General features: G+C 36.7%; 2 protein-coding genes across 2 annotated transcripts in view; one reads left to right on the top strand and one right to left on the bottom strand.

The window, feature by feature from the left end:
- Positions 1 to 358: 358 nt before the first annotated feature.
- On the top strand, positions 359 to 6634 carry LOC141781151 (MAPK regulated corepressor interacting protein 2-like). Its single transcript, XM_074656691.1, has 5 exons — positions 359 to 944; positions 1033 to 1102; positions 1936 to 2075; positions 3949 to 4050; positions 6224 to 6634. The coding sequence occupies exons 1-5, from the start codon at positions 890 to 892 to the stop codon at positions 6292 to 6294; spliced, it is 438 nt and encodes a 145-aa protein (XP_074512792.1). The 5' UTR covers positions 359 to 889; the 3' UTR covers positions 6295 to 6634.
- Positions 6635 to 6701: 67 nt separating this feature from the next.
- trap1 (TNF receptor-associated protein 1) overlaps positions 6702 to 10848 on the bottom strand; it is a 10689-nt gene continuing 6542 nt past the window's right edge. Inside the window, exons 14-18 of the mRNA XM_074656681.1 lie at positions 10214 to 10352; positions 10013 to 10098; positions 9701 to 9846; positions 8159 to 8231; positions 6702 to 7500 (exon numbers count right to left, since the gene is read on the bottom strand). Of these exons, the coding sequence (XP_074512782.1) occupies positions 7399 to 7500; positions 8159 to 8231; positions 9701 to 9846; positions 10013 to 10098; positions 10214 to 10352 (546 nt within the window). The 3' untranslated portion in view covers positions 6702 to 7398. The remainder of the gene's footprint in view (positions 7501 to 8158; positions 8232 to 9700; positions 9847 to 10012; positions 10099 to 10213; positions 10353 to 10848) is intronic.

The raw sequence follows: 10848 nt of genomic DNA, 5'->3' as shown, positions 1-10848 counted from the left end.
CTTGGATTTGGGGAAATTAGGGAAGACAATAGCCTCCTGGGAAAAAAGTGTCTTCCAATTACTTTTTTTTGTGATTTCCTTCCTATTCAGGGTTAAAAGGAAATCTTAACAATTTAGGCTTGTTAAACTTTATTTTTATTGTACACTGTAGTGGACTACAGGACTATTTCAGTGTGAAAAGACAAAAAAAATGGCTGTAGAGTGATATCAAACCAAGAATACATTCAAATTGATTAAAAAAAGAAATCACATGCCATATCAGTGGAAAGCCTAGGATGTCCTCTTTACAATACACCAGGGGTTGATAGAGTAGGTCAAACGAGTAAAAGGATATGCATGTGGACAAAATCTCCACTACAGAGGACACATATCAATGGGCTGAGTCTCAGGAGGATAGTGGACCTTGTGGGAGTTTACAGATTTTGGACACTGTCTCTTTAAGTCTCTGCAGGAGGCGTGGAGCAGTGAGTGGTGCGCTTCACATTGTGCGTCCAATGTCTTATGAATGACAGCCACCGTTTCAACCAGGTTATGTGACATTGTGGGACACCAAAGTTGAGTTTTACGTTCAGTGTCTGAACCAGGAGGAAGAAAGGTGAGAGAGGAAGAGGAGGAGGGTCTCTGGATGAGATGCGCCACCAGCTGCTGCTTTTACGCGCAGAGGACGCACGGTTCTGTTCTGTTTGCTGCAGGAGCATGTTTAGTCTCTGCTTTGGCTTCAAACTGTGAGTGAAATCCAACCTGAGGAGAGGACTGACACTTCTCACATTAGGATAGTTTCTTTTATACATCGATAAACTGTGGAGGAACGTCTTCAACTTGCTCCACCTGGACTTCTTTTTCTCACTTCAACGTGCAGAACTTTAAAAAAGTTTCCAGGTGTACATACATGATGTATACAATTACAAAAGGCCCCAGCAAACTGGTCACCCAGCGACGGACAGGTGAGACACTCAACTTATAGATCCAGCAGATAATACATCCAGGTGTTGTTGTTTTTAATTAAAATGTGAACTTTCTGTTATTTATTAGGACCTACGCAGCAGCTTGACAACAAAATAAACGACTTCAAGCACAAGCAGACGTCCTGGAGTATGCCAGAGTAAGTGTGCAACATTTGGAGAGACACCTGGTAATGAAAACCCACCACAATGCTCTCAGTAGTGTGTGTGTCTGTGATGCATTTCCACGTGTATCCTTGTGAAAATCTCTAAAGTTGTGCAGCTGTTGTGTTGGTTGAAGCCTGTGTAAGTTAGTGTGTCCTGGCAGCAGTGGACGTCATCAGCTTGAGACAGGCAGCAGTTTGTTCATCAGCCTGAATGATTTATAACACCCCCCTTCACACACAGTCTCACTCTGCCTGCTGGGCTGTTTTCATGCCTTTTAAACCACCCAGTGTGTGTGTGTGTGTATGTGTGTGTGTGTGTGTGTGTGTGTGTGTGACCTTGGGAAGTCAAGGTGGCACATGGTCCTTCATTCAGCTGCTGCAATCTCTGACTCCTGCATAACCAACCATGCTTGAATTTGACACTTTGAGGAATGAGAGTTATCAGATATATATAAAATATATATATTTATATATATATATATATATTATATTATAATATATATATTATAATATTTATAATATATATATATATTATAATATTATATATAATATTATATATATATATTATAATATTATATATAATATTATATATATTATATATATATATTATATTATATATATATTATATTTTTATTTATATATATTATATTCATATATATATAGATATAGATATAGATATAAATATATGCATGCATGCAACATTTGCAGAAAGCCAAAGAAAATTCCTCGTGTATACCCCTTACACCTGGCAATAAACACCTTTCTGATTCTGATTCTGATTCTGAAAACGGACTACTTTTGTGACATTGTTGTTTTTCCTTCTTCAGCCTTCCTGCACCCAAGATAGTTTTCAACCGTCCGAACGGTAAGAAGTACCATCAGCCTGCTCCGGCTCTCCCAGCGGACACCCAGCAGGAAGAACGTTTCACGCCCGCGCACGAGGAAAACGTCAAATTTGTCTATGATGGTAAGGAAATGAATGAACAGTTGGACTGGAAATACGAGAATACGAGACAATGCTTTTTATTAACTCACTGTGTCCACACACACACACACACACACACACACACACACACACACACACACACTGACTGTTGTTTTGTGAATGACATTGTTTTACTATCAAGTGTTTAGTGCTAACCTCCCCCCCCACACTCCCGTCCCAGGCCTCACCCACACACAGCTGCTCTGACACTGATAGGCACCTAGTAGAAACATGCTCTCACACCCACATGTCGCGCCCACATGACCCACGCTGGCACATGTACTGAAGGAAACAGCATTTTTGGCTTTAACTACCAGCCACTCTGGGGAGAAAAACTCTTGTTGTCTGCTTCGAGGAAAGTGGTCTGACAGGATGACGGTTGTGTTGGGTCTGGGTGAAACTCTACACACACACAGTGTGACCCAGTTCTGAAGTGGGCGCTTCTTCTTTTTAACATTCACAGGCTCATTCAGTCTCCGGCAGACTTCATTTGGCTCGGCTGTTCTTACTTGTTAGTTGCTGGTGTTGAAGCTCAGCTGCAGCGGCTCATAAACAACTCCAGTAACCTTGTCGTTGAGTGGACAAGGACACAAAGAAGGCCCGACCCCCACTCCAACTGTTAAGAGAGAGGTCGCTGTTCAGGGCTGATTCACTCTCTCTTACTCCTTGAAATACCTCAATACATGATCTAAACATAACCATTTGAGTTTTCTGAAAGTCATGACCTGAACTCCCAGAGGTAAAATCAATCACTCAGACTACATGTGACCAAGTCCACATGCTGCGTTATTTGAAATAGAAACGTGTGCCAGGAGTGGCAGCCAGGCCTTTGGAGCAGTTGCCCTTGTGGACTTTATTTGTTTGACGCTATGGGTGTGACACTGGGGAGCAGAAGATTTTAGCTTTGTAGATAAGGACTTTTGCTTTTGCCCACTTAATCACATTCTTAAAACCACATATGAACACAGATTATCAGTATTTATGATAGTGTTGATTTAACTGTGTCAACTATGTTAAATGCTGGCTCGTGCACACAGGCTCTGTTGTTGATCAGAGGTGTAGTTAAACAAATTATGGACATACTTTTAAGGCTGCAGCTATAGCTGTAATAATCATTGCATTATTGATTCGTCTGATTCTTTAGATTTATGATTAATAGATTAACTAAAAAAAAATGTGCATGAGACATTGTAATCTGAAAAAAATCATGTGCCTCTGTGTCCTCTGGTGCTCCTAATGGCATCTGCAAGATTTCACAGACCGGAGGAAAACAACCAATCAGGCAAACATCAGGTAATGCCTATTTCTCGCACAAAATTATGTTTTCAGAAACATCTTGTAGTGTACCATTTCGCTGTAAAATGAGAAAGTTTGTGACCCGGCAGCCACGTCGAGATCAGTTGAGGAAATGCCAAGCACCGCCCACCAGCCAGAGCACACTTTCTCATTTTTCGAGGCGAGAAATAGTCATTACAGTAGCAGAATATTGATTCATATTTGATCAGCGCTGCCTAGTTTGACCGTTTTGATCCGAGTTCGCGAGTGATTGACAGCTGCCTCTGTTGAATTAACAGCTAATAGGAACTCTCTCTCTCTCTGAAATGACCTGTGAGTGGCCGAAGTCTCCCGTCACAGGCTTTTTTTGAAGTCTGAAAACAGAGCCATGAGGAGGTGCAGAAGTCTAGTTTTCTCTCAGAGCACTTGAATTACAATATGCGGAAAGGTTATTGTGGATTTTTTGTCCAATGATGCCAAAAACGTTCTGCCCACTGCAGCTATAATGTATGTTACCGTAACATAATGCATAGAAGTATTAGTAGTAGTAGATGTACTGAGTGAGTCATTGTGTTTTCAGCCTGGCAGGAGGTGATGCAGCAGCAGAGGCCCGTCCAGAGGCCAGAGGAGGCCCAGGGAGCAGTCCACTATAAAGAAACCAGTCCCAGCCCACACATGGACAGTGAGTACAGCTTCTCCTCCTCTTCAGTCACCCACAGGTGTTCTTGAGAGTTTTGTTTGAAGTAGTGCCCGACTTCTTTATATTTTAGTTGTTCAGTGTCTTATGATAACAGCCCACAGGCCGACTGTACTACTGTAACCTGGACTGTAGGTTGTATTGGTTCATGACAGCCAGCCAGCCAAGGATTAGTGGACCTGCTTGTGATCCTTCCAGCTGGAAGGAAGCCAGCAGAAGTCACAGGCCGGTCTCTCCTCATAGTCCAAATGAGATGGGCCAACTCTGTTGACACATTTAGAAATATTCATTTAGGTTTTATTATCATACAAACCAAGCTGATATGGATTTGTCATCTCAGGTTAAAAAACAAAATACAATACATGCAATGCATGGGGGGAAGATCATGAGGGAATTTCCGTGTGGACTGTAGTGTTAAGTTTTGGATTGTTCATTTTTTAATATGCAGATAAGAAATCAAAATTGTGCAAAAGCAGCACTAAAATCAAACGTTTTTATGACATACTATAACATTTATTTGTGAAAATTGTGTTATACTACACTATGATGTTTTTATAAATTTATTTTATGACATATTATATTATGACTTTTTTATGAGACACTATAATATGACAGTTTTGTGATGTACTATACTGTGACATTATGTTGAAAAAAAGTTATATAGTATGTCGAAAAAAATTCATAATATAATATGTCAAAAATGTCATTAAAAAAAGTCATAGTGTAGTATGTAGAAAAATGTTATGAAAAAAGTCATAATATAATATGTCGACTTATTTCATTGGCAAAAAAAGTCATAGTATAATATGTTGAAATATTTAATAGAAAAAGTCATAGTATAGTATGTCGATTAACTTCCTGGAAAAAAAAAGTTAGGGTTTATTATGTAGAAAAATTTCATAGAAAAAAGTCACAGTATAGTATGCTGATTAATTTCATGAAAAAAGTAATATTGTAGTATGTTGAAAAATGTAATGAAAAAATGTCAGTTTATTATGTCGAAAAATTTCATGAAAGAAAAGTCATAGTATATTATGTCGAGAAATTTCATTAAAAAAGTAATATTGTATGTCGAAAAATGTAATGGAAAAATGTCAGTTTATTATGTCAAAAAATTTCATGAAAAAAGTCATAGTATAGTATGATGAAAGATTTCATGAAAAAAGTCATAGTATAGTATGATGAAAGATTTCATGAAAAAAGTCATAGTATAGTATGATGAAAGATTTCATGAAAAGTCATAGTATAGTATGATGAAAGATTTCATGAAAAAAGTCATAGTATAGTATGATGAAAGATTTCATGAAAAAAGTCATAGTATAGTATGATGAAAGATTTCATGAAAAAAGTCATAGTATAGTATGATGAAAGATTTCATGAAAAAAGTCATAGTATAGTATGATGAAAGATTTCATGAAAAAAGTCATAGTATAGTATGATGAAAGATTTCATGAAAAAAGTCAGTATAGTATGTCTAAAAAAATTTCATAAAAAAGTCAGTGTAGTATGGCAATTAATTTCATGAAAAGTCATAGTACAGTATGTCGATTTATTTCATCGAAAAAAAGTGAGTTTATTATGTTTGCAAAATTTCATAAAAAGTCATACTATGGTATGTTGAAAAATTTAATGAAAAAATGTCACTGTATAGTGTTTAATTTCATGAAAAAATATCATTGTACAGTGGGTCGATTAATTTCGTAGAAAAAGTCAGTTTATTATGTAGAAAAATGTCATAGAAAAAAAAGTCACTGTATAGTATGTCGATTAATTTCATGAAGTCAGTTTATGATGTGGAAAAATTACATGAAAAAAGTCACAGTATAATGTTGATTCATTTCATAGAAAAAAAGTCATATTATAGTATGTCAAAAAATGTCTTAAAAGTCAGTTTATTATGTTTGCAAAATGTCATGAAAAAAAAGTCATAGTATGTCAAAAAAAATTCAAAGGAAAAAAATCATAGTTTATGATGTCGAAAAAGCTAATGGAAAAAAGTTATAGTAGAGTATGTAGAAAATGTATATCAATTAAGATAATAACTCAAATATGATATTAACACGTTTGTTAGCCATAAAGTTCACAGTGTTGCAGTTCCTCACTCTGACTACTGGAGGGCGGTAAACACTAATGATTGAACTCCTTTTTTTTGTTTCAGACTTTGTGCCCATAGATCTGGATGAATGGTGGGCCCAGCGTTTCCTAGACAATATTGACAAGCTATCCTGACACTCTTCTGGGACTTGTGGATCTTGAGAGATGATCAGGAGGTGAGACCTGAAGCAGGATGACTCACAAAAGAAGAGGAGGCCTGGGGAGGAGGTTAAAAATGCCCCGATGTGGTTCAAATGGATGGACAGCGCTGGGACGCTTACATAGAAACCACAGAGAATCACTTCACTTGAACTCTCGCCTTTTAACTACAAACCATCGGCCTCTAAATATTCAGTCTGCGACAGACTGCACGCTGGAGGACGACATCTTGGGGTTGAGGTTTCTCTCGTCTTTCTACCCTCACAACAGAGATGCCATGTTACTTTGAAATGCAGTAAAATTGTATTTTCAAGAAGCTCTGTATTGGAATATCTTTGTTTACTCCCCTTATTGGTAATGCACACTGGATACCAACAACTCTGTACAGTATTTTAAATCAGTTTTATTCATTTAACACCAATGACACATGTTGGGAATCTGTTTGACCACTGACTGTTGACAAGTCACATTAGCAGCTCATACACCATCTAGTTTGAACCAGTTCAAAAATATTTAAATTACATGATACATTCCCACATTTCAGGTATTAAGCTTCTTATAAACCGCAAAAGTGAACATTAAATAATGTGAAACTATTCTGGAGGGCTCATAAACAAGGAAGAACAAAGTGTTTAACGTAAAAGCTCTGTCCAGCTGCGAGGACGTCTTAGCATTTCATGAGTCTAGAAATCAGATTTACTTACGCTTTAATGCATCTCACTTAGTTTTGTGTGCTTTTCCGCTTCCTCTGCACAGTTTGTGTCTGGTTTGCATCCAGATTATTGAGGATGTGGACGACATTGAGCCTGATAAAATAGTGCTGAACATAACATGATTACGGAGTTCATCTTCAAGCCAGCTGCGCTTCTTACGTCCTTTACGTGCTCTCCATAAGGGGGAATGAAGTACTCCAGAGGGGGGGGGGAGAGATGGTATTTTTTCAGTTCCAGATGAACAAAGGCCTGAAGTTGTCTTCAGAAACTTCACTTCTTCAGCTTTGTGCTGCCCTTCAGCTGCTGTAAAGGCTTCAGTCTACAGGCCGCCAAGTCAGTCTGCACTGTTCATGTCTGTGAGCGGCTCTCAGTGCTTCTCCAGAGCTTTAGTCAGCAGGTCGTTAAGGCGGGAAATCATCGGTCGGGGATCGTCGTTCAGGCCTGCTGTGATCATGGCGTTGTCGTAGATCTGAGAAATATAGATAGAGACAAATGTGTAAAACTGGACTGATGAGGCTTAATGACAATTAGCAAAATCACTTTAAGAGACAAAAGTATCACTCAAAAAGTTGCTGCCAGAACAGAGAAACTATTTCATTATCTATCAGACATTTTGAAAGAATATTCATGATACGAGTCCTATATTTCACAGAATGGTTTCTCATGAAAGAAATCATTCACTTCCAGTGGTGGAAGTATTCAGATCGTTTACTTGAGTAAAACTACAGTTTAAAAATACTCTGTTAAAAGTAAAAGTCCTGCATTCAAAATCTTAAAAGTACAAAAGTATCAGCATCAAAATATACTTAAAGTACCAAAAGTAAAAGTACTCATTATGCAGAATAGCCCATTTCAGAAACACATATTATTGAATTATAATTATTGATGCATTTGTGTGTTCATCACTTTAATGTTGTAGCTCGTAAAGGTGGAGCTCATTTTAATTAGGGCTGCAAAATTCATCTGTAATTTTCACAGTATTTGTTAAAAAAAATAATTCGCGTGCTGCTGAGATGTCCTGGCCTAAACATCATATTCTACAGACTTAAGAAAACATCTTTGTTTGTTTCAGATCTCCGCAAAAATCCCACAACCATTTTCATTTTTTTCAATAATTCCCACAGTACCTGCTCCAGTAGCAGTCCTGCCAGTTCAGAGTTCGTGTCCTTCAGTGCCTGCATCTTCTTGATCAGATCATGTCTGTGGGATGGTAACAAAAGAAGTAAAGGATAGATTAGCTATCAACTATTTTGATAATTGATCGGTTTGACTGATTTAAGAAAAAAAAGTCATAATTCTCAGTTTCCAGCTTCTTAAATGTGAATATTATCTGATTTCTTTACCCCTCTGTGACAGTAAGCTCAATATCTTTGAGTTGGAGACAAAACAAGACATTTGATGACGTCATCTTGGGCTTTTTGAAACACTGATCAACATTTTTCATCATTTTATAGACTAAACAACTAATCAAGAAAATAATTGAGAGATTCATCAACAATGAAAATAATCATTAGTTGTCCTAAACACAACTGTGCTGTCTGGTCACATGACCTTCTCCAGTCACCTGACCTCATGCTCTCTGTGTAGTCGTTCTGGGACAATCAATGGAAGAAGTGATGCTGATATTGGTTCATGGTTTTCTTTCATGTTTACACTGAATGCAGGACACTGCTGTGACCGGCACAGACCACTCTGTAGCCCAAACCGTCTTCAAGAGAAATAAATATTATATTATATTATATATATATATATATATATATATATATATATATATATATATATATATATATATATATATATATATATATATATATATATATATATATATATATATTATATTATATATATATTATATTATATATATATTATATTATATATATATATATTATATTATATATATTATATATATATATTATATTATATATATTAAATATTTTGTCCCAAAACTCGATGAATAACTAATCAAATTATTGATAAAAAATTGTGATTATCATTTTGGCCATAATTGTGTAGCCCTACTGTACTACCACTTTTTATGACATACTATACTATGACTTTTTTATTTAATACTATACTATTATTTTTTTAATGAGATAGTATATGACTTTATTATGGCAATATACTATGAATATTTTTAGGCATACTATACTATGACTTTTTTATTTAATACTATACAATTATTTTTTATGAAAACCATATGACTTTATTATGACTTTTTACAGCATACTATACTATGACTTATGAAACATTACTATAACGACAACCCTGATATTTTATGACATTTTTTATTTAATACTATGACATTCTTTTTATTTAATACTATACTATTTTTTATTTAATTACTATACTATTATTTTTTATGACATACTATAATATTATTTTTATGAAATACTATGACAATATTATGACAAAATACTATGACTTTTTTTTATTTAATACTATAATATGACTTTTATGAAACATTATACTATGAGATTTTATGAGATTTTTTATGACTATACTCATGACTCTTTTTAATGAACTATGATTTTATGACTTTGTTTTTGTTTACAACATACTGTACTATACCTTTTTTGCTGTAATCTAAAGTAGTGCTACCTGTGTTTTCTTTCATTCCATCTAGTAAAATCCATCCCACCACACCCTCTCTCTCTCACTCTCTCTCTCACCCTGCATTGATCTCCAGTGTGGGCTGCAGTATCTGAGCTCTCTCTTCGGGGGTGCGAGCCAGCTGCTGGGTGCGGAGGAAGTGGCGTGCGGCGCCCATTTCCAGCACTGTGATCATAGCTGGGTGGGTGTCCAGCCGAGGAGTGAGCTGAGGGACAGATGAGAAAAAAATGAATTATGCAACGTGACATTTTTCAGGCCAGATAAACTGAAATATGAAACAAACATGAAGAAACCAGACGTGAAAAAACAATAGCACAACGATCTGAATTCAACACACTTGAGGCGTTGACATACATTAGTGTTCACTTTACCTTTATGTTGGTGACTCGGGGGCCCAAAGCATTCTTCATCCAGGACAGCAGGTCGTCGGCCTGCTCCTGCGTCAGACGCTCAGAGGCTGCAGGAGAGAAAAGACAGTAAAACGTGAGTCAGGACTGCGGCCATGACAGGAAGAGTTGTCCTGCTACGCTGCTCAGCTTGAACTGGAGGTACTGTATGAGAGGGGAACGGACCGGGCTTGCTGTCTTCAAACTTCTCCTCTTTGTAGTGATCCACCACGATGTCGGTCTCCACTGAGATCATCTTCTTCTTGTCGAACTCCCTGAGGTGGAGCAGGGTCAGCTCGTCGAACTGCTCGTAGCAGAACAGCACCTGAACGTTAAAGAAAGAAAGACGTGTGAAATTCCCACAGTAGTTTTCATCCATATTGACTAGTCTTTTTATCTGCTTTTCAGCAGCAGGCCAAAGTCTTTTTTATCCTCATCTGACAAGGACAACAGACTATTAATGAATAATCTAATGTCTTATGAATTAATGAAAGTCAGAGCCTACACTGGTATTTTTGGTTATTGTGATGTCATTCCTTGGAGTGTCTTCAAATGCTTCATATCCTTAAAATCTGACGTCATCATGAGCGGACAACGTAATGACGCGAAAGACAGAATCTTTAGCTTTCTGCTGCAAAAAGAATGACTCCTCTAGCTATTATGTTTTTTATTTTAAATAGATTTAAATTGAATGAAAACAGAAATCCGAAACAAGTAAACCAAACTACAAGTGTGAAAGTGAAACTGGACTGAATCGGACTTATAAGAGAATATGGTCTAAAGTACAACGGGGAAATAAGAGACAACTGACTTCCGTTAAC

This window comes from Sebastes fasciatus, chromosome 13 (genome assembly GCF_043250625.1).
Source record: "Sebastes fasciatus isolate fSebFas1 chromosome 13, fSebFas1.pri, whole genome shotgun sequence".
In the NCBI taxonomy this organism is placed as follows: Eukaryota; Metazoa; Chordata; class Actinopteri; order Perciformes; family Sebastidae; genus Sebastes; species Sebastes fasciatus.
This window is presented reverse-complemented; position numbering and strand designations above follow the sequence as displayed.